The sequence below is a fragment of the Ahaetulla prasina genome, chromosome 2, assembly GCF_028640845.1.
Source record: "Ahaetulla prasina isolate Xishuangbanna chromosome 2, ASM2864084v1, whole genome shotgun sequence".
Taxonomy (NCBI): Eukaryota; Metazoa; Chordata; class Lepidosauria; order Squamata; family Colubridae; genus Ahaetulla; species Ahaetulla prasina.
The window spans coordinates 61,295,327-61,319,193 of NC_080540.1; the positions used below are offsets into that span (position 1 = coordinate 61,295,327).

The 23,867-nt window shown below is 38.6% G+C and overlaps 1 protein-coding gene across 2 annotated transcripts; it reads left to right on the forward strand.

Annotated features, from left to right (window-relative positions):
- The first annotated feature begins 1,183 nt into the window (after positions 1-1,183).
- RAB7A (RAB7A, member RAS oncogene family) lies at positions 1,184-23,224 on the forward strand. 2 transcript variants are annotated; one of them, XM_058168166.1, is made up of 6 exons: positions 1,184-1,323; positions 15,343-15,431; positions 18,477-18,603; positions 21,037-21,255; positions 21,599-21,727; positions 22,280-23,224. In XM_058168166.1, exons 2-6 carry the CDS (start codon positions 15,379-15,381, stop codon positions 22,373-22,375), a joined length of 624 nt encoding a protein of 207 aa, XP_058024149.1. In that variant the 5' UTR covers positions 1,184-1,323; positions 15,343-15,378; the 3' UTR covers positions 22,376-23,224. The 2 variants fall into 2 exon arrangements, with proteins under 2 accessions (XP_058024149.1, XP_058024150.1); XM_058168167.1 differs by lacking the exon at positions 1,184-1,323 and adding an exon at positions 1,904-2,026.
- Positions 23,225-23,867: the final 643 nt, after the last annotated feature.

The window sequence follows — 23,867 nt, forward strand, 5'->3', positions numbered from 1 at the left end:
TACTTGGAGTTTGTGTTTGTCAGGAAACCAAAGGATTTTCCAGGACAGGTGCACAGAGGGGCAGCTTCAGAGGAATCCGATCTAGGGCTATCAGAACCTTCTCATTCTTAGAAATTCTCCAAGCTCACTCTCTGAAAATCATTGGGTTCCCTCCAGCATTAGAATAGGCTGACTGAATAGTTCCCGCATCAGGGTGCTGCTTAAGGAAGCTACAGAACAATTTTTTTAATCGCCAGTTTAAAAGCTGGGTCTACAGAGAAGTTCTTTCCCTTCCCCACCAGTTTCTGTAACATTCTTCCTAATGAAGACATAAGAGATTTTAAAGGTTAATGCCGGTTGTGGTGCAACTGGGATGGTGTAATAAAGATACCATCATGCTGTGAATTTTGGAAATGATCTTAAGTGTAGATCTGTATAATTTCAGTATGTTATTAATGGAGCATAGCATTGCACTCCAATCTTCCTTTTAACTTCTTTTTTCATTGGGTGAACTAAATTGGTTCTTATTCTTTCCTGCGAGTTGTATCCGCTACAGATATTAGCACAAGGACGTGTTTGGTGATTTTGAACGAGCCTTACTCGATACTACCTTTGTTCTCCCCATAGATGCTTGCATTGTCTCGACTCCTCTTGCCTTACACTTCAACGTTCCGGGTGTGACATTTTGCTTTAATAGAGACGGACTGATTAATGCAACAGTGCTGGGAGAACAAGCTCAGGAAATAAAGCAGGTAGGCAGCAAAGCTGTTAATACTGACTCGAGGAAAGCCCCTTTGAAGCTGGCGGATTTCCTAATCTGCTCGTCATGCAATCTGATACCTGTTTACTCAAAAATAAGTTCCCGCCCCATTGAACGAAGCTCACGTTGTTTTTAATAACAATAAAAAAAGGTTCATGCTGAAAGCAGGTGCTTGCTGCTTAATAAACTGAACCCGGAGCAGGAAACCAAGCTACGGTAGCCAGAGGCTCCTCAGCGGCCAGCCTCCCGTTAATAAACCCCGTTGCAGAATTTTACAAGGTGGCTCAATTACACGTATCATAGAGACGCCGCCAAGGGCTAGGCTAGAGCGTGAGCCTGCCGTAATTAGAACCCAAAGGCTTCCCGAAACCCGTCCGGCCTTTGGCCCCGCCCTTTTTACACGTCAGTGCAATCAAGACGCCGGGCAGGTCGCGTGACCGGAAGGGGTGAGCAAGAGGCGGAAGTGAAAGCGGGGAGGGTGTTTGGCCCCATTAAAGCGGAGCCGAAGGGAGCGGAGGGTTGGCGGTCCTGAGGGGTGTGGAAGAACAGTTACGATCAAGCCGGGTTTTCGTTGTTTTTACACGGTGAGTCTGACGGTGAGGGTGGGGCCCCAGAGCGCTACCTATGCGGGGGTGTCTTGTTGCTGGGCTCGACGTCGGGAGAGCGGCCTAACGGCTTTGCGGGAGGAGGAGGGGGGGCGTTGGAGAACGGGGATAAGGGCGCGGCTCTATCGGGGCGTCCGAGTGGGGGAGGTGTAGAATTCCTTTGTCGCTGTCTTTTTTTTTCCTCCTCGGCCGCCTTCGCGACGGGAGGAGGGAGCGGCCGTCTGGGGGCCCCGCCCTGTTCGCTTTGGGGCTGGTAGTTCTCCATAGGGCCAGTTCAAGGGGGTGGGGTGGGGGGTGGCAGCCGCTTAATAACGATCCGTCTGCGGTGGGCGGGGGTTTGGCAAGGCGAGGAGGCTGCCGGTAGGATGGCCCTGGGAGAAGCAGCTAGGAGAGAGCGGTGGCTCCTGTCCTCCCGTCTCTTTCTCCACCTTCCCCCCACCCCCTCCGTTTTTCCGGAACAAAGAAACGTGGACTAGAGGAACCCCGCGGTGTCCGTTGGTGGTTTGGTTGATCGTAGCTGGTTCCTGGCCCGGCACTGGAAAACTGAAAGGTGCGAGAGCTGCTGAGCCCTCCTCCTGCCCGCCTTTGCTGGCTAAACAATAACGCTTCCTGTTACTGCCCAATTGAAGACTTAATAGAATACGGATTCATGGCTTTGGCCCGGCATCAATTTTGTTGTTCGGTAAATATTGAACTTCGATATTTAAACAAGCGGGAGCTTTCTGTGCATTTTTTAAAAAATGTCCAAAGCTACTTACCAAGGTATCCTGTTCCTTGCTACTCTTCCCACCCCATCTCCCAGCTTGAAAATGCCTGTATTGTTCTGAGTAAATAGAAGTGCCCTTTCCCCCCACCCCCCACCCTGATTTAATACTGCCATCTTAATTTGCGTATCGGGATCGTTCTACCTGAACCTAGTGCAGTTTTGTATGATTTACACGATCCAGGTTGTGCTGCAAGAAACTTTTTTGTAGTACCTTAGACAATACTTTCGAGAGTAAATTCAAAAGTGGAATCAGTTGAGCGATTATGTACAAGGACAGTTGAGCTCAAATCTAATACAAGAGTTCCTTCGACCATATGAATGGTAAATCAGTTGGGGCTCACAATGTTATCTCCGCTGTCTAAACATGATGTAGGTTACTAAGTTAAGGATGGTAAACAAAGCAGTGTCTTTCTGTATTGCCACAAGTACTTAATCGGAATGCTAGACAACAAATGACTCAGGATAAAACTAGGTTTCAAGACTTGACTCATTGATACCCTTGAAGAGAGCTAATCTTATCTTTGGTGATATTGCATATGAATATGTCATCATACTGAAGAAGCAGTGTGTGCCATATTTAGGAATATTTAGGTATTTAAAGCCTGGCAATTTAAGACAAATGACAATAATGGATTGGGCCACTAAATTAATTTCACTATGATAATTGCATATCCCAATGAAAGCTAAGCAATACATTTAACTATTGTAAAACGTTTCTGGGCTCAAATGAATATATAGCTGAGATATGATTTAGATTGTGTGCAGCTCAAAGTAATTTTCTTTTATTAAGTTACTGGGTAGTAAAATTAACCTATATTAAATGGAATCCATGTATATTTCCTGTTCTGTGTTTTCCCCCTTAGCTGGGAAGAGCAAGCATGCTGTCTTCCCTTGTGATTGCAGCAGCTGATTAAGCACATGATTTAGTTCATGAGTAGTTAAGTGCAATTTATCTAGGGATTAAATGTCATAAAGTGTTTCTAGAGGAAATTTTTTGCTTCTCATCCAAGAAGCTTCATCAATGGTGAAGAAAGAATAGGTGGTGAAGTTTCTTGGATGAGAAGCAAAATGTTTTCTTCTTTCCTCAAGGAAACAATAAGCCAGTTGCCTTTTGGAAAAAAAAATACCTCTGAGACAATGGCCGGGAATAAATACATCCTTTTAATAGTTCAATTTAAACTCAACAGGGTTATTAAATTTTGTAGTATCAATACTGCCCTCTAGAGCTTGCCCATGAAAAATTAGCAAATCCTAGAATTAAATTTTGACAGCATTCCCAACCCTACCTGTGCAACGTTTTAAAAAATTATGCACCTGGCCTTACCCCTATTTCCAGGATCCTAACCCATAGCTGGAGAACTGTTGATTTATTGTACTTAAAATTGTAGGCAAGTAATACAAACATATCCTTACATCCTGATATATAAAGCATAGTTGTTGCTTCAAACAAATGAAGTTTTGAGTAGTGGCGGGATCTCTAGGAGACTTGCATCTAATGCTATAGAACAGTTGTTAATGTGAGCAAATCCATAGTATCTTCTAGACCAATTACAGGATCTTATGATACTATGCCTACATTTGCACTTGTATTTGGACTATCAATAAAGGCCAACCTTATAGTACCTTCTATTTAAGATAGTGTATAATATATGTATTGGTAAGGTCGTCTAGGTTGTACTTTCAAACTCTTAATTCCCCCCCAATTCATTTTAAAAGTTGAAGTGTTGAACTCAACAGCATAATTTTATGTTAAATATGTCTGTTATCTTTAGAAATTCTTACAAAAAAAATATATTGGTTGGATGTTACGGTACTTTTGGCCATCTCCCCCATAGCTTATAGCAGTGTCCTAGTGTTACCAGTCAATTTATGGCACTGCAGTGGTTGGATAGTTCTAAAATGTGTTTTATGTAATTGGTTGAAAAATGACCTTTATTTGTCAAATTTGTACCCTGTGTTTTTGTTCAAGAGCTCAGGATAGCATACATAGCACTTCTCTTTCTTTTTTTCCCCTACAACACCCTATGAGATTGGCTGCCCAACATCATCCAGTAATTTTCATGGCTAAGGATGTGTTAGTATCTGGGTTTGCCTGGTATCAATCAGATGGTTTAACCATTACATTACTCTGGCTGTGAGTACAGTTGCTCAGAAATAATGAAAAATAAATCAAGTTGAGTGTGACTACCAGGAACCAAAACCAGATTTTTCTCACCATGGATATTTATAAACTCATTTATAAACATTTTAACTCATTGTTGTGAGTGATTTGAGGCAGTCTAACTACTTGATAAGATTAGTTCAAGCTTTTTCTGATGGAGATACTGCATATATTATATGTAAATATATTTTCATAGGTTTAAGAATCGTCTACAACAGATTACACAAGAGCACAATGATGAGGCATCTGATTTGCAACAAAATATCCTAGATATAAAAAATACGGAGAATTGTTTCCAGTCAATATTGATGCTATTGAACCAAGAATCTGATTTGTTGTAAGGCAACATTCTGTGTTCCTGGACTACTCACTGATAGGTTTTTGTGTAGTTGTTAAAGCACCATGCTAGAAACCAGGAGATCTGTGATTTCTAGTCCTCCTCTAGGCACCAACCAGCTAGATAACTTTGGTCCTACTATTATCTCTTGATTTTAGGAAAAAGACAATATCAAACCACTTCTGAAATTTTCTTCAGAAAACTGCAGGGACTAGTCCAGTCAATGACCAGGAGCCCCCACTAATTTGAAAGCATCTGAAAACATAACTTATGTTAAAAGCATGTATGGCATAACCAGTTTTCTTTGGTCAGAAGTGGGGTAATTTCCTTTAAATCTGAGGATAAATACAGAATTAAATTTCATTGCTACCCACCCATAAATGTTGAACTTGAAGTGCTTAGACTGGTATATTCTCTCTGGCAATATAATGAGTAAGCGTGGAAGACAGGTGATTACAGTATTCCTGATGTAACCATATAAATGAAGTAACAAAGCTGTAATGTGAAAAGTAACATTAAACTGTTTTTGTTTAGAAGTTATGCTGAACTTGCATAAGATGTGAATTAAGACTAGTCCACAGTAATAGGCAAAGTTTGTAGTGGCCTTGTCTGTTGAGATATTTTTCTTTCCCAAATACTCATATGCCTCCACCTTTGCCTTCAAGTCAGTCTTGGCAACTGCCTGAACAAGTCCCTGCAGTTTTCTTGAGAACATTTTCAGAAGTAGTTTCCTAGGGCTGTAGAATGAGAATGAATGATAGTCCAAAGTTACATAACTGGTTTCGTACTTAAAACTCATGGTCTCACGATGTCTAGCCTGATAACCATTACTCCAAACTGACTCTCATTATTGGTTTATAGTACTTTATTTTGTGTTAGACAAATCCCTCATCCACTTAATTCTTCCACATTGCCATTTTAATTGCTCTCTTCTTTAAAAGTTATTTCTGTATCTTGCTCAGCTGCCAACTAATAGCTAGAGAGACACATTATACCAAGTAATGCAATTTGTTTTGATTGCTGTTTACTATGTTGTATTTACAGAGCTGCTGTCTAAACTATGATTTGTCAGGTCCTCTATCAAATTTGGAGCAATATTTGAGTTACAACTTTCACAAATTTCAGTGTGCATATATATATGGTGGAGAGTGAATAGTTGGCTAAAATTGAATAAATAAAAACCATTCTATGTTGCTCTTTGATACCTTAACCCCGTGATGGCGAACCTATGGCATGTGTGCTGGAAGGGGCACGCAGAGCCATCTCTATGCACATGTGAGCCATTGCCTGTTGCTCTTCTGGGTTCCGGCGTGCTGGCCAGAAACCAGAATATCATCTTCCCGGCACACGCATGTGCCCCGGGCAGCTGCTCTTCTGGTTTCCGGCTCTCCCGCGTATATGAAAACCAGCTGGCTGGCACGCCAGAACCCAGAAGAGCAACAGGTGATGGCTAGCGTGCCCAAAGGTGTGGAGAGGGAATCCCGGCTGTCGCTTCTTAAGGAGCAGAGCTGTTGGCCAGGACGGGCAGGCCCGGGCTTCCCGCCCAAGCGGGCTACTTGCACAGCTCCAGCCCACGGCACTGGCGCATGTCCATGGTACCAGCAAGCCTGGTCGCCTCAGGCACCCCAGAAGAACAGCAACCGCAGGGTGAGGGGCAGGAACGACCGGCCGGCCCCTGCAGCCGCTCCCCACCAGCAAGCCAGGCCCTCGGCAGAATCTCCATGCGTGAGGAGCTGCACTCTCCTCTGGCCCTCCTATGGCAGCTTGCCTCCCCGATGGCAGCTCCTCCTCCAGTATCCTGTCCAAAAGTGGTAACACGGGAACCACCCTCTTGCCCCTGGCCAGCCACCCTGCTCCTGCCGCCACCAGGGGTGAGGGGGGTGGTGGCAGTTCTTCCGCTGGGTGGCTGCTCTTCTGGTTTCTGGAGTCTATGCGGTCCCATTTCGGCACTCAGTGCCAAAAAGGTTCACCAACACTGCCTTAGCCTCTGCCAGCATTACTAAAAACATTGACTTTATCAATCACATTTATACAACCAGTTATCTCACATAAAGTGACTCTGGGTGGATACAGCAATTGACTAAAACAACCGATAAAACCAATTATAAAAGTCATAATTAAAATGAGGATATTATCAACACATTTAAAATAAACAATCTTCACAGAGGGAGCAAGAATATCAATTATAATTGAGCCATTTAAGAATTTCTCTTATTTTCCATTGCCTGGAGTCTTATAACCAAGTCTTAAGGGAATTCCTAAACAATAACAAAAATAGGTAGCCTAACTTTGGTGTGGGGGGGGATGTTCCATAAGATATAACAGAGAAGGCCCATCTCTTGGGACCCATCAAATGCAACTCCCTGACCAATAAAACTCTTAGTACCACATTTTCCCCAAAATAAGACCCTGTCTTATATTTTTTGAACCCCAAAATAAGCACTTGGCCTTATTTTTTGGGAGGTCTTATTATTTTGAGTCGCGTGGAGGAAACCAGAGGAAATGGTGAGGACCGGCTTCGCATGCCTTTACATATTTTCGAGGAGGGTTTATTTTAGCGCATGCGCTCAAAAGCCCAATTGGGCTTATTATCAGGAGATGTCTTATTTTTGGGGAAACAGGGTATTCCTTCTCTACCTGATCTAATGGAGTGCAACGCAAAGACTTTCCCAACCCATACTTTTTGAGCAGGAGTTGTGAATCTGGAGGAGTCCCAGATTTCATGGTGGGTCTGTCTGGGCAGTGCCTCCCCATCCTGGTTTGGATGTCACATTGTACAAACTGTAGACCAAAGATAGCATAATCCTCGTAGAAACCATCCAGTCTTGCCAGGGTTCAGCTGAAGACTGTTATACCCCATTCAGATCCTTTAATTTTAGATACACTTGTATACTGTTAGGCATCTCTTTTGAGGGAATTAATGTAGAAATCTTGCAGGATTCTATTTAAGAAAGCCCTAGTTTATGTCTGTCATTTGCTTTTCATGTTTTATTCTTGTATACTTGCTAGATGGAAATTGTAATTTATAATATCTGGAGGATTCAAGCTTAAGAGGGCTGATGGTATTCTTTGGAAGATAATTGAATGCATTAAGTGCCAATTAATCTTTTTTTTACTTCACTCTGGAATATGATTCTATTTATATTGACACCATAAATAGCTGTGAGGCAGTGAGATGTTCAGAAGCGGATTTTAGACAAATAGAGGCAATAATGCCGGCGTTCATGCCAATTATATTTCAGTTTTCTTGGCTGATCTTGATCATAGCTTTGGTTCAGTTATAAGCGCAGAGTGGAAAATGAAGCTGCTGCTAGCTATTTGAGATGCATGGTGAAATTGCTTCAAGCAGACAAATTGCATTCTCTAAATATTAATATTTAATGAGTGTCAGCATGCCTTTAAACAAAAGTGTAGGCAATGTATAGGGAGAATAAATTCTTGCTAGTCTTACTTAGAACTGGAACATTTACTATTTGAGGACTTAACTGCAGATTGATGCTCAGCAGTTAAGATGTCTAAAACATAAGAAATTTCTAGCTACTGTGAAAGTTGTAATCTAACACTTTTGAAAGGCAGCAGTCAGAAAAGGTTTTCACTCAGCTAACATTTCCCTATTTTCAGTTTAGCATTACTGATGAGTTTTTCAAATATTTAAACTCAGCATATAGAGAGCTGGTTCAGGGAGCTCTACTAGATAAATCACATTTGTGTACTGGAAGCTTAAAGTAGGCTTTATAACCATAGGGTACAGGTAGGTCTCAACTTACAATCACAACTGGGATCAGAATTTATGTTGCTATGCAAGTTGTTAAGTGAGTCATGCCCAATTTTACTTTTGTTTGTCATGGTTGTTAGGTGAATCACATGGTTGTTAAGTGAATATGGCTTTCCCATTGATTTTGCTGTTGGAAGTCATCTGGGAAGGTCACAAATAGTGATCACATGTCCCCAGGACACTACAGCCACCATAAATACATTCTGGTTTCCAAGCACCCAAATTTTGATCGGGTGACCATGGGGATACTGATCACTGTAAGCATGAGGACAAATTGTAAGTTACCTTTATCAGTGCTATTGTAATTTCAAATGTTCACTAACAAATGGTTCTAAGCTGAAGACTACCTCTATTGAAATAGTATAGCTTTTCATACAGGCATTTCAGTACAGTAGTTATCTACCCTGGTATATTTTGCTGCAAGAATATTTGCTTATGATCTGTTTTTTAATAAAAATGAAAAATTGATGCAGCAGCTGTGTTTAAAGCTGCCTGAGGATGATATCATTGTTGCTGCTTAAGGGTGTGCATTTTTGTAAGAGTACTTTGCCAGCATCAAGGATATATAGCCAAGCATGCAGCTGGTTTTTTAAGCATTCCTTTTAGTGGGTACTATCAAATGTAACATGCCTTCTCAAATCTATTAGTCTGATTGCCCATTATTTATTAATTGTTAGGAGACATAAATCCTGGCAAGATTATTCTGTTCAATCCTCAAAAGTCTTCTGGGGAAAAATATTTGAAGGAAAACCAGTAAAATTACTAAATATTGTGAAATTTATGGAAGAATATATTGTTAGCAGGAACAATGACTTTGCAACAAGTATGACTAATTTAGAATCAGTGTTTATGTAATGTAGAACTAAGTAAAAATTACGTAATACTGCCTATTGAGCAAATGATACACTTTTACCTAGCTTAATGGTTGGGTTCATTTAACATATTAGACTAGGCTAAAGTAGAGTTGTTGGGTCTGTGGATTCATTGAATTATGGAAACAAAGCCATAACAAATTATAAACCATAAGAATTAATAGTAAATAAATAGTAAATACATTGGGGATGAGAAGCACTCTCAGATGCAAATCTGCTTTTTCCAGAGGTGCACAATTCAAAATGACCACTTCAATCCCCGATTCTGGTTTTCCCTTATCAACAACATCTCCTCTGCCTTGATATCAGCTTGCTTTTCCTCATCCAGACCAGATTCAGATAAAAGTAGTTATGTTTCCTTTGGATTTGGTAGTAAGTAATGAGCTAAGTATCATCAATTTACTCCAAATCAATATTTCCTGTAATTTCATATAGGTTTTGCACACTGTACAAGGAGAATGAGCATTAAAAAAATTATGTAGATTCAAACGTTTTCCCAATATCATGGGGTGGTTGAGTTATAAATAGGACAAAAATCAGAACCATTTCAAAACAGTTCCTTTAAGGTATAATCCATAGTTGATGGAATGGAAAAGGTATTGGAAGATAGATTAATCATCCAACAAAATTGAATCAAAAGTGAATGTAAGAGAAGGGTAGGTGGAAGTAATTGGACCAGAGGGAAAGAACTGTATGACAGAGAAGTATTAAAGCACATGGAGTTATGCTGAGAAGTCCGAACAAGCATGTTTGGTAGAATGATAAAGTAGAAGAACTAAGGGTGTAAGGGAAATATTTGTGTACAGAGAAAATGATAGTTGCAAACAGAAGTAGGTGCTCCATCATCACTGGAGGTTTTTAAGAAGAGATTGGGCAGCTGTATGTTGGTATAGGTCTCCTGCTTGAACAGTTGGACTAGAAAACCTCCAAAATTCCTTCCAACTCTGTTATGTTGTTAAATGGATTAATCAGAGAAAGCAAGAACAATTAAAGTTAAAAGAGAAGATGTGGAATAAAGGAAATAGATTGGAATTATGGATTTTTCCCCGTGGCAATGGAACTAAAAGGTGGCTGGAGAATATAAGATTGGAATATAACAGAGGAAGTAAATGTGTAAGAATAAATAGAATGCTTTAATGGTTTGATATTAAATAGATAGTAAAAGAATGTATTCTATTGATTATTTAGCATATTTATGAATATATAAAATATTTGGAGATGCGAATGTTCTTTGTAAATTAAGCTGCATTTTTAGCTGAGAATTCATGCTCAGAAAGTTAGATTATATGGCCATAACAAGTATGGATCCCAAAATTATGACTGAGTTGTACTTGATGGAAAAATGGAGTGTGTGATTGCAAGTTATATGGTAAATAACCAAAAGTAAAAATGGGGAAATGAATGGAACAATTTTAAGATGTGTAAATGCTGGAAGAAAAATAGTGGACAGGGTGTAGTTTAAGAAAAATCAATGTTAGTTGAAGAAGTAAAGGTGGCTGTATGTAAGAGAGTGCATTTGTCTTCATTATGAGCCGTGGTGGCACAGTGGTTAGAATGCAGTATTACAGGCTGATTTTCTGCCCACTGCCAGCAGTTTGATTCTCACCGGCTCAAGGTTGACTCAGCCTTCCATTCTTCCGAGGTGGGTAGAATGAGGACCCAGATTGTTGGGGGCAATATGCTAACTCTGTAAACTGCTTAGAAAGGGCTGTAAAGCACTGTGAAGTGGTACCATGTTTCTCCGAAAATAAGCCTTCCCCTGAAAATAAGACCTCCCCGAAAATATTTAAATGAATGCTCTGCCAGTCCCCGCCACTTTCTCTGGTTAGGGTTAGGGAGACAAAGCTGGAAATCAGGTAAGACAGCAAGAGGATCCCCATCTTGCTCCTTGCGCCCCAAAATAATAAGACCTCCCTGAAAATAAGGCCAAGCATTTATTTTGTGGTTCAAAAAATATAAGACAGGGTCTTATTTTCGTGGAAACACAGTATATAACTCTTAAGTCTTATTTCTATTATATGGAAGTTTCTGGACTGGAAGGCTCGCTCACTGTTCCTTGTTACACTAAGGATAGTCTTAAGCTTTCTATGGAAAACTATACAGAATGATTCCTACAAGTTGTGAGAATAATTGGAAATAACCATCTTGATCATTCTTGCCAAGCCTATTCCCAGATAAGCTCTATATTAAATTACTATAGGAAGCTTTTTAATGTCCTTACTGCAGACTTGATTTCATTGAGGGCTGCATCAGGATTGTGTTTGACCTTGGGGCAAGGGGGCATGGCCAGGGGTGGGCATGGCCAGCTCGACATCACTCCTTTCGAGAGCGCCTGTGGTGGCTCAAGTGCTCTGCCAGCGAAAATGGACTCCTGAGCTCCATTTTCAGTGACAATGGTCTCCTGCAACCCACTGCCAGCAAAAACGAAGCTCGGGAGGACCTGTTTTCCCTGGCAGAGGTACTGTGGGCCGGTCCTTCACTGTTTCCAGGGCAGCCCTGTGGGCCAGCTCTAAGTACCCTGCGGTTCAGATTCGGCCCACGGGCCTTGAGTTTGACACTCCTGCCTTACTGCTTGGTTTGAGGAAGATACAGTTGATATCATGATTCTCATCCAAGGAATCACTTTGATCTGTCTTCATTCAGAACCCATAGAATAAATACTGACTGTTTGGCTTCATACTCTCTCTCTCTGAGGAGCTAGCAAACCTTGAGTTTAAAATCACACTTAAATAAAAGTGAGATATTATAGAGAAAAGAAATTATGAAGTGCTTTCTCCATGAAGGAAGGAATGTGATTAAGCATTCTGAGCCCACACATGCTGTTGTAATCTGATTGTGCAGACTTGTGCTAAGTACTGTTCCTATGGTTACCTGAGGGAATAAAGAAAAATACAGCAATAAAGAAATAGAATTATCAATAGAAGCTGGCTTCATATGTGCAAATACTAAAATTCAATTCTTTAACCTCAGTTATCTCACCTTGATTATCTTTATCAAAATAGCAAACAGTTCATTAAATCCCCTACATCATCATCTGACTGGAATTAAAAATTCCCCAAAAGTTTGCTGTTGCAAACTAAGGCATGTGGCAAAGTTATTTAGTTGGGAAAATGAATTTACATATAGACTGGTAGGCCTTAGATTAGAAGAATGGAGTGATACCTTAAAATAGCCACAGCAGTTTTTTTCCAACCTGAGCAAATTTGGAATATGTAACACTTTGAAATGGTGGTAGTGTGGTTGAGTACTTTGAGGGTTGAAATCTACATACTGAAAGTTACTGGTTGGAAAACATTGGTTTACAGTATCCTTTTTTCTCAAAATAGTACAATGATGAGACTTTGAGTAATTAGCCTCCTATGAAATACCATTTTTTTGTGTCAGAAATAAACCATAACTCCAAAAGGATAGGGACAACAGTATGTATACTTGAAATACCAATTGTTAATGTTGGGACTTTCTATATTTGTAATAACTATGCACTGGCTGCTGGCATAGAATGCTAATTTTTTATAGATGCTTCAAATTTCACAGGTTATATCAAATGCACTATGGATAGGCCTCATTTTATCTTTTAAAAAACGGTACTTTTTCATGATATTTTTAACCAGTTAAAATTGTATTAAAATTTATAGGAAAGTGCACATTTGATAACAGTACATGATGTTTTATACAAGTAATAAAATGTTTAGGAATGAATAATGTTAGTAGTTCCCAATTGTTGACAGATTAGGAGGAGATTTAGGAGATAATTTCCGGAAAAATAGTCCCTTTGTTTACGAATAAACGAGAATCTTTGTAGCTCAGGTTGAAATGAGAAGCCCTTGGTGCTCTCTGACCTTGGTTGTTTTCTTGCAGAGGTTTCACTACCCAAACTAGATAACATCATCAGTGCTAGTCATTATGATTTTCAAGGCATCATTATCATCATCATCATCATCATCACTAGCACAGATGTTACCTAGTTGGGTAATGCAACATCTGCAGGAAAACAACCAAGTCCCTATGTTGCTGAATAGTTTGCCACCAGAGATCAGCTCTGACCCTTTTTGTCTTTGGGATGCAATTTTTAAAAAAGCTGTTCCGGAAGATTTTTTTAATTAATGAAGATAATGTCATAAAGTTATTGATACTGTCTGAAAATATTTTTAAATATTTGTTATTGTTTTTATAATCCTCATATTATTGTATCCTGGAAGTTTTTCCTTGAAGGTGCTAAGGGTGGCATGACTACAGAGTTTGTCTAATAAAAAAATGAATGCTTCTGATTGATATTTGCATGCTATTGAAAGTTCTTTGACTAATTTGTGTTAAAATTACAACAAAATTTCCCCTGGGTATGTTTAAACGCTTTCTGCACCAAGCTTAAGCCTTGTAGGTGTGCTCTGTCTGTTATTAATTTTGCTTTGCTATAGTAGCACTTAATCATGTAAGTGTTAATAATTGCAGTTGTGCTCTGCTGGTACTGAGTAGCTCCATTGGCATTTGGAAAGCAGTGTTGTCATGAACAAGAAATCTGCGTGAGAGCTGTGGCTTTCAAAGATTTACTCCTAATTCAAACATCTGAAAGGAAAATTATTTCAATCAACAATGTTAATACATTGAATCTCCATCATTGGAGATAATATGGAGGAAAATCCCATGTTAGGTGGTCTTTAAAAATAAGGGCTAGTTTTTTGAGTATAGGAAGGATTGTTTTGTTTTTAATAACTGCTTAATTAGGTTGTTTAAGTTTGCTCCAAATTCCAAAGACAAAAACTAGAATTAGAAGCAGTACAGTAAAACCATGATTTACTCTGTGCAGCAGATTTTCTTGGAAGGGACTAAATGTCATTGCAATTTTATTTCATTTATTATTTATATTTCATGTTTATGAGTGCCCATGTCCCTCACAGAGGGAGTATTTGGGTACTGCAGTACAGCATTTATCATTTGTGTGATGATGTCATGATGCAAACGACTCAAATTGTGTCATTAGCATGCTTTGCTATGATCAAGTACTCTTTAATTTACTAGAATTTGGGAAATAATGGAATTCTGCACCCTCCATTAAAATTTCACTGTATGATATTGCAGTTATTTGTTCTTCTAGTTTCTTGCTGAAAGACATGATTCAACTGTGCCTTGATATTTTTTAAACTAGCTGCAACTTTTGGATTTGGACACTTCCTTTTTTTGGCACGCAATGTTTCCCTGCAGCATTACATCTACATTACGGAGCTTGCAATCCATAATGGCATTTTCTTTAATGTTCAACGTTTATGAATCTTACACAGTAGAATATAGGTACTAACAGGTGTTCACAATTTACAAGCCTAATAATCATAGTCTTGCTGGACATTTTAAATGATACTATTCTATACTTCTATACTATGGAATTTCAGTTCGCAGTAGATTGCATAATTATACTTAGACAGTTGCAGAGCAGATGTTTCATGTAACCTCAAAGACGCGATGCCTAATGTACAGTTTTGCAGTACTTCATTCTCTTTCCCACTTGTTCTTATATTGGAATTAAGCGCTCTCTCTCTCTCTCTCTCTCTCTCTGTGTGTGTGTGTGTGTGTGTGTGTGTGTGTGTGTGTGTGTGTGAAAGCTGTAGTAAGCACTTCTTAACAAAAATAAGAATTGTGGACTTTTCTCAAATTGAATCTCTGGTAGGACTAACATTCTTTCACAGCGGAATTTCTGAGACTATTAACCTGAAACTTAAAACGATTTTTCATAAACCAGCTTTAGGAAGATAACTAAGGCTATTTTTTCTGTTTAAGCCAAAAAGGAAAATGTTGAAACACTTTTAAGAAGGATAGCATTCAGCATTAGTGAAGTTTCTGGGGAATCTTTCCTTCCTGCTGTTATGGGGCACTTAAGTTGAATAGCTAAGCATTCTCTGGATTTGATCAGTAGCCAAACAGAGGCTTTTTTGCAATGAAGTGGTTCCATCTTTACATCTGTTTCGAGAAAGCAATATCTAGTACCTAGTTTGCAAGGATATGAAATATTAATATGTTACCTGTATTTTGACTTGTCTGTTAAAAGCAAATGGATTGCAGAGTAAGATGTTTATATTGTAATTTCTTTTTGTCTAGTAAGTGCACTTGAATATTCATCTGAATTCTGTAATAATGACTTCTAGAAAGAAAGTATTACTCAAAGTCATCATTCTTGGAGATTCAGGGTAAGTATTAATATAATAATGTTTTGCTTTGACCAGCATTGCTTAAAAATGGTCAGTAAAGAGAATTGCATTGCACTAAGGCATACAAAACACCCAAGATAATATAGAAATGTAAGCTTTGCTGCAATTGAAATGAAATGAAGAATGGAAAATATCTCAGCTTACAAAGTTTTGCAAAAGAACGGCACTGAACATAGCGTAAATATCTAGCCTAACAAAATACGTTATCATGCAAAACGTATGAGCATACAATTCTTAAAGCAATAAAAATGTAGAAAAAATATGTAAAAAAATAATTTCTAGATAAGGTAACAAACGAGTACCAAACAGGGATTGCAGCACTGAATAAATTGGCAAAGCATTTCGTCTGTGATTCTAGCAAAGTAGTTCTGATTGCTTAAAGTATAGTGCATGAAGTAAAAGCTAGCTTTTTCTTTCCTTTTTTTTTAGCATTACATAAGAAGTAGATGTGACACACTAGAAAAAAAAATTAAAATCCAATGCTTGGCTAGCTTTCAAAGATAGTTATCTAGGTATTATCAAATTTATGTGGTTACCCATATCAGAAGAAGTAAATCTGGATAATGTACATCAAAAGTACAAACAATAAACATATCAGTCATATTAAAGGTTTAAAAAACACACACATGATTCAATCAGCAATGTAACTGCCTCAAGATCATACCAGTTAAAATATAAATTATACTGATATTAAAATAATACTAGTACGCTAGTATATGGAATATAATACTATTAATATATTATTAATATATGTAGCATGCAAATATATTTGTATGCTAGTAAAATAGTATATAAACTATTCAATGAAATACTAAGTCAGTTGTACTTTGATCATTAATCAGATGATGTATGATCAGATCAGTATGAAGTACTCAATGCATCTTTGAAACTGTCTTTCAGCTATTGTGATTGATAAAATTAAATCCCACTTGTGTACTGGAATCTAATTTCATTAAGCTAGAGATTCAGATAATATTCCCACAATCTTGAACATCCATGTAAAAACATTTGGAAGTAAAATAATCCTGAAATAAATACTGCTAATATTTAATTTTACATCATTCTTATTTATCAGTGGCATTTTATTTAAAGAGGTGTGGAAGTTTCCTAATCTCATTAATATATGCATGCCATCTGAGCAGTAGCCACTGTAATAAGGCATAGTAGTTTATCAAATGGTAATATAGGTAGTCTTTGATTTACAGCCACAATTGAGACCAGAGCTTCAGTTGTGAGAACATCACTGAGGCTTAACCGCATCAGTGATGGAGTTAAGTGAGTCATGCCTGATTTTACAATTTTTCTTTCCATGGTTGTTATGTGAATCGCCCCATTTGTTAAGTGAATCATATGGTCATTAAATTAATCCAACTTTCCCCATTGATTTTGTTTGTTAGAAGCCAGCTGGGAAAGTCATAAATGCAGATCACATGACCCCAGAATGCTGCTACCATCATAAATAAATGCCAATTGCCAAGCACTCAGATTTTGATCACATGACTGTAGGGATGCTAAGAAGGTCTTAAGTGCAAGGACCAATTGTATGTCACTTTTTTTCAATGCCGTTGTAACTTTGAACAGTTGTTCAATAAGGTCCATTGGTGAAGCCTGCCAAGGAATTTCCCCTGTCCACATGGAAGTGACAGGAAATCCCTCAGAGCACTGCAGGAACAGACCTCAAATCCTCTTTATCTTCTTGGCTTGCAATCTTCCCTGCTGGCTTCTCTATTGACCTCTGAGGAAGCCAGCAGAGAAGATTGTATGTGGCAACTGCATGATTGTGGTTCACTTGGCAACCTGCCATAAATGGGAGCTGGTTGCCGCATACCCGAAATGTGGTCACATATTCACAGTGGGATGGCAATCACAAGGGGATGACATAGTATGACCCTTTATGACAGCCAGAAGTGCTTTACAGACTATAAAACATTCTATGTCCACTATAACTTTGCAAAGTCGGTTGTAACTTAGGGGCTACCTGTATCTGCCAAATATGTTACATTTCAGTTATAGGAAAGCTGTAACTGAAGGAATCCTTTGATTCCTTCTCTTAATGATAAATCTTGCAATCAACAGATGTAGTTACAGAATTCAAGTAATAGAATTTATAATTCTGTTCCTCTGAATATGATGAGATTATAATTTATTTTGACCAATGTGGGTGACAGTATTATTACAACACATCTGGAAGACCATAGACTAAGCTTGATTCATAAATCAATTTTGAATCATTGAGTTATTAAAGTTTATATATTTAACATGGTATGATCAGTTACTTATTTATACTGTATTCTAGAAATGGTAAATAGCAACAGCTGTCATTATAAATACTTAAAGCATTCTTCCAATCTGTATATTTAAAAATGTCAATGTAGTTTACTGGATATCTGGAGCAGAGACTTCTGCTGATACAGAATAATGTATTCCTGACCCTATTTCAATATGTAATTTCTAAATGAATCAGTTGCAGGCTTACTGTCAGTTGAGTTGAACTCAAAACATAGATATAAATAAATTGGTTGTATTAATTGTAGAAATTAAGATACCTACGGTAGTTGAGTTACGATAGTAATGGAGTGTGCCATTTTAATGACATTTTTGCAGCAATGAGTTAAGCAAACTCATTGTTCATTATGGCACTATTATGTTGAAAACTGGAAATAAGTGCCAGTTTTTGGTAAAGCCATCCTAAAATGTGGCCATGTGATTGTGGGATGCCACAGATGGCCATAAAGTGCAGCCCTGATGCCAAGGGCCCAAAGGGCATTCATATGACCAGGGGAGGAGAGGGCAACTGTTGGAACTTTGGATCTGGGTCACAAGTCCCCTTTTTCAGGTAGGTTGTAACTTTGAATGGTTGCTAAGCAGCCAATCATAAGTCTAGGACATACTATATATGAAAAAACAAAAGGAGATGCATGCAAACTAGCATTTTATCTGCCCAAGATTATAAACTTGGATTGACTATATTATTGAGTTTGTGCTATTGTTTTCCATGGCTTGAGTTCTCTTCTGTTTGCATAGGGTGGGAAAGACATCTCTTATGAATCAGTATGTTAACAAGAAATTCAGTAACCAATACAAAGCTACAATAGGAGCAGACTTCCTGACTAAAGAGGTGATGGTGGATGACAGATTAGTCACAATGCAGGTAAGAGTGTGCTTTTAGCATTTTCTTATAGAAGACCCCATTTCTGTTTTCCATTAATTAATGTATGCCAACTCAGCTTACGTTTACATAAAATGTTATATAGGACATTTCTTAGCATTTTTTCAGGCTTTGTAGGGGTGTGCAAGCTCAGCTGTGATTTAAAAATCTTTAACAAGGTAGTGGGGTCTTCAGAAACTCAATCTTCATAAATTTGAAATTAGGACAAATATATGCTTTTGCTTATTACTATGGGACATCCTCTCCCTAACCAAGCAGTCTGAGATAGAGACAGGATTTTCCCAGTATACACACACCTGAGAAGAGATCAGCAGGATCAGCACCAGGGAACAAGTTGTGACCTCCTACTGTTCCAGCCTACCCCTCAGGTTGGATGTATCCTTGTGTCTTTTAGAATAGGGGTCTCCAACCTTGGCAACTTTAAGACTTGTGGACTTCAACTCCCAGAATTCCTCAGCCAGCAAAGCTAGCTGAGGAATACTGGGAGTTAAAGTCCACAAGTCTTAAAGTTGCCAAGGTTGGAGACCCCGTTCTAAAAGACAATGATAAAGACAGTCCTGTTTAGGAGGACATTCAGGTAGAAAGTCTTTCTAATGATAGCAGTAATTTTTACTCAGTGGCTTTGTTTGTAAAGAGCATCTATGGATGCTTTTACTATCATCATTTTGTTTTATTTTTCTGGCAAGCTGACTACAGTCAAACTAAGCTGCATGCAAAAAAAAAGCTACAGATTAAAGTTACCTTGCAATATGGGAATTGACTTGATATGATAAACTGGCCATCTTATGAAGATTTTGGATCTTACATAGTTCACGTTTCCTGTTATTTGATAATGATAAAAGATAATGGTCGATCATCAAATTCTGCTTCTTATCTTTAATTATGGGATCTTACTGTTGCTGTACTGAATGGATAATGTGAGGCTAGTCTTCAGGATTCCCAGTTCAAATATTAATAGATCTCACTAGATCAAACATCTGGACCTATTCTATTCTAGAGTGGTTGCAAAGATAGCTCAGGAGACATTCTTCCACTGTGAATTCCATAGTAAAAAAAAAGGTGGGGAAGGAAGAAACTAGTTTGTAACAAAGGGACGATGGGAGCAGCAGCAAAAGAGACCTAATTTCCCAAGTGCTGTTCATCCTCAAGGGAGGAGATAAGTTATCTCAGAATCACAGTATTCAAAAGGAGGTCTGGGTTGACTTTGGCATTCCTTATTTGTGGTAAAGAAGAAATTGGGCTGATATGATTAAAACCTTAGTCACATTGGTTCTATAAATAAGAAAGAGGAGTAGATCTAAAGCCAACTTCCTTTGCCACCCCTGCATTTCTAGAGGGAAGCTGACAGCCTCTTTGATATAGGGCCTCTTCATGTGACTGAATCCAATTTATTCCCCAGAGTTCTTGGGTATGCAGAAAATGTTTCAAAGACGAGGCAAGAACACAGGGTCACTTGTATGATAAAATGGGCACAGAATATTCAAGAACCAATAATGTTGGAAACATGGGAAAAAATTTGGGTTAGAAATGTTAAATTTACGCAAGCGCAGAATTTAAGGGAAAATTTTTATAAGATGTTTTATAGATGGCATTTAGATCCTAAGAAATTATCATGTATGTATCCAGATATGCAAGCGAAATGTTGGAGATGTAATTGTGATGATGCTACATATTTTCATGTATGGTGGACTTGTAAGAAAATTAAGTCTTTCTGGATAAGAATCTGGTGGATTATGCAGAATGTTTTGAAGAAGAAGATAAAGTTCCTACCGCAATTTTTCCTTTTGGGAATAACAACGGACTGTACAGTGATTGAGACTAAGTTGATTTTGAACTTAATAACAGCAGCACGACTGTTGATTGGACAATATTGGAAGAAAAAAGAATTACCCACAATAGAAGAATGGATATTGAAAGTTTCCAATTTGGCTGAGATGGCTAAAATCTCAGCCTTCTTGAAAGATAGTACTCAAGAAAAATATTTAAATGAATGGAAGAACTGGATTGATTATATTCAAAATAGATATCAGATTAAGAAATTTCGGATTGCTTTTGAATGAAGGATGTTATTTTGATTTTAATGGAAGAAGTCAGGTTATGTGAGAGAAAGATTATAATTGTGTTAGATTTTAAAAATTTAATGTATGACTGTTTTGTTTAAGGAACTATACCTTGTGTTTGCTCCGGGAAGTCCGGGGGGGGGGGGAGGGGGGTTTAGGAGGGAGGGGGGGAGGGGGAAAAAATTTAATTGTTGTAAAACTATTTTAATTAAAAAAAAAAAAAAAAGAACACAGGGTCACTATCAATATGAAGAGAGGAGAGGAGAGCTGATCCCACATTTTAAAGCATCAAGATTCTCTTTGATTTGAACAGACAATTTGCTATTAAGCTACTGTGTTCTTCTCTTCTCTGCAGATATGGGATACAGCGGGGCAAGAGCGGTTTCAGTCTTTGGGAGTTGCCTTCTACAGGGGAGCAGACTGCTGTGTGCTGGTTTTTGACGTAACGGCTCCCAACACATTTAAAACTCTTGATAGCTGGCGAGACGAGTTTCTCATTCAAGCTAGTCCACGAGATCCTGAGAACTTTCCTTTTGTTGTGCTGGGAAACAAGATTGACTTAGAAAATAGACAAGTAAGTGGGATGCTACATTGAACTAGAACCAGAGCAGAACCATCACCACCACCCTGCCCCCACCCAAGGATGGATTGCAAATTAACAACCAGATTTTCAGACTGGATATTTTGCAAAATGCGATACCAAAGTGCATGAATAAAATATCTGCTTTTGAGAATGTAAATCGAATAACATTGCTTTGGGACGAAGCTTTGGGTATGCAAAGATTTCTCAGCACTCATGAGCTCTACAGCTTAGAAAATAATGTGGAGTTCTTTGCTACTGGTAATAAACAAAGGGTTGCTAGTTAATAGGAATGTATGAACTTAACTGAATTAAAATTACCTTCCTGTGTTACCAGGTTACCACAAAACGAGCACAGGCCTGGTGCTACAGCAAAAACAATATTCCTTACTTTGAAACCAGTGCGAAGGAGGCCATTAATGTGGAACAAGCTTTCCAGACAATTGCACGAAATGCACTTAAACAGGTGAGCCCTGCCTAGTGCCTTCTATTGGCAATTAATTCATATTCACCTTATAAGATCAAACTTGCCGATGGCTGGCTATAGACCAGGGGTCACCAACCTTTCGGACCTCAGGGACCACTAAATTCATAATTTTAAATTCCGAGGATCACTAATATGAAGTTTTAAAAAAGATAAATAGTATTTAATGCAATATAAAAAATGCAAATAATTTTTCTGCGGACCACCAAAATTTTCTCGCGGACCACCAGTAGTCCGTGGACCACTGGTTGGTGACCACTGCTATAGAATGTGACAGCCATTGTTGTGTCTTTTATATATTAGCAGTCTTCCAATAGATGAACCTTCCGTCTCCAGTACTCACCTAGTGCTGTCGACGGCAGGAAAGACTTTGGGAGGTTTTTTTTTAAGGGATAGTTTGGAGGCACTGTCCATAAGCATTCTTTGGAAATGACACCAAGTTTGCATGCCTCCTATTCCCAAAGCAGGAGCTGGTCAACTTGAGCAAAATAATTTTGAACTGCAGTTGGTGACATCTGTCTTCTTTCTTGGTAGGAAACTGAAGTGGAGCTTTACAATGAATTTCCAGAGCCTATCAAGCTAGACAAGAACGACCGAGCGAAGGCTTCTGCGGAGAGCTGTAGCTGCTGAGGTGGGGCTGGAGGGATTAAGCACAGTCCTTCACAAACCGATATCACACTTAGGCCTTCAACCATAAATGGCCCTTCTCCTGTCCTGGGGGAAATAAAGATACCATTTTCAGCGGCCAAAATTGCCCCCTGACCGTGAACAACTTGTAAACCCATTCATTCCTCCACACAGCATCAGTATCCTTGCATCCCATTACATTTTTATGGTAGCAGACCTTTCTCCTCTAGTTATTAAAAAGGAACCTCTTATACATTTGGAACTTAAGCTACATCCAGATGTCCCTTGGAAAGAAACTGTGTACAGATACACTGTAACGATTTCCCTTTAATTGTCTTGTGTTTCCCCTGTGAAGGCGGCAACTGGAAAGGCTGATTACTCATAGTTCATTGCAAGCTCAGCACTCAGTCCCACTAGGTTGAGTTTTGTATGTATCTGTTAATGCTTGTTACTTTTAACTAATCAGATCTTTTTACAGTATCCACATATTATGTAATGGCTTCTTTAGGAAAAAAGAATCTTATAGTACATGTTAATATATGCAACCGATTAAATGTATAAATTAGTGTAAAATTCTTGAATTACATGTTTAAGTACTGAAACACAAGCTGTTTAGAAAATGAACAGGACACTTGTGAGATGCAGCGTGCTAGCAGCACAAGTCCAAATAGAGACAGTATTCTGTACAGTAGAAGCAAGAATTATGTAAACATTTTTATTGATTTAAGAGCCAAAAAGCTTCATCTCCTTGAAAAATATTATCTGGCTTATTTGTAGTGGAAAATTTTCAAATGCATGATTTTGCGTGCCGGACTATTGGACTTCAGAAATTAAATACAGTTTTCAAAATGATTGCTTTGATTCCTTTTAACCCCTTCACAGTTACTCTACAAATGTGTAAAGAGGAATTTTAACATAAAACGTTCGACTCTTGTAGATACAGCTCCATCTGGGTAGTGACAGTCACTCTTAATGGCCAAGTGTCCTTTCCTCCTCCTCCTCCTCCTCTTTAACATCCCATGTCTGGATTTCCTCTAATGAAACCCTGACTATTTTGTTCTGCCCTCTTACTTATCCTTGCATTTGTAGTTTTCTTGAGTATTTCTATATTCCCCCCCCACCCCCCAAACCTGAGGTCTACACTCTAGTATGTAGCCAGAACTCTTCTGTAAAGAACACGCCAATAAACTTAACAAGAACAAAAATTCTTGCTCCCTGTCTCTATGTTTCTCCTTGTGGAAGCTAGTGCTTCAGAACCAATTTTATGTTTCTATCCGATGTTCACACTGTATGATAGTGGCCTGCCAGAGAACAGTTGCCAAGTTTAGGTTTTCCACTCAGGATTTTGAGAAAGAAACTTACGTGATAAAGGGAGAAACTATATGACAGAAATGTAAAGAGACCATATTTACTATTGAGTTATATTAAATCACGTTAGCCACCATTGATTCAAACTTACCCAATATGTGCTCCCAGATTTACTCTAGAAGTTGAT

Bases quoted from the DNA above. Each gene is read 5' to 3' on its own strand.
- RAB7A (XM_058168166.1), top strand. From the start codon at position 15,379: ATGACTTCTAGAAAGAAAGTATTACTCAAAGTCATCATTCTTGGAGAT. The intron at 18,604-21,036 runs GTAAGAGTGTGC...TCTTCTCTGCAG, and splicing joins ACAGATTAGTCACAATGCAG to ATATGGGATACAGCGGGGCA. The intron at 21,256-21,598 runs GTAAGTGGGATG...CTGTGTTACCAG, and splicing joins TTGACTTAGAAAATAGACAA to GTTACCACAAAACGAGCACA.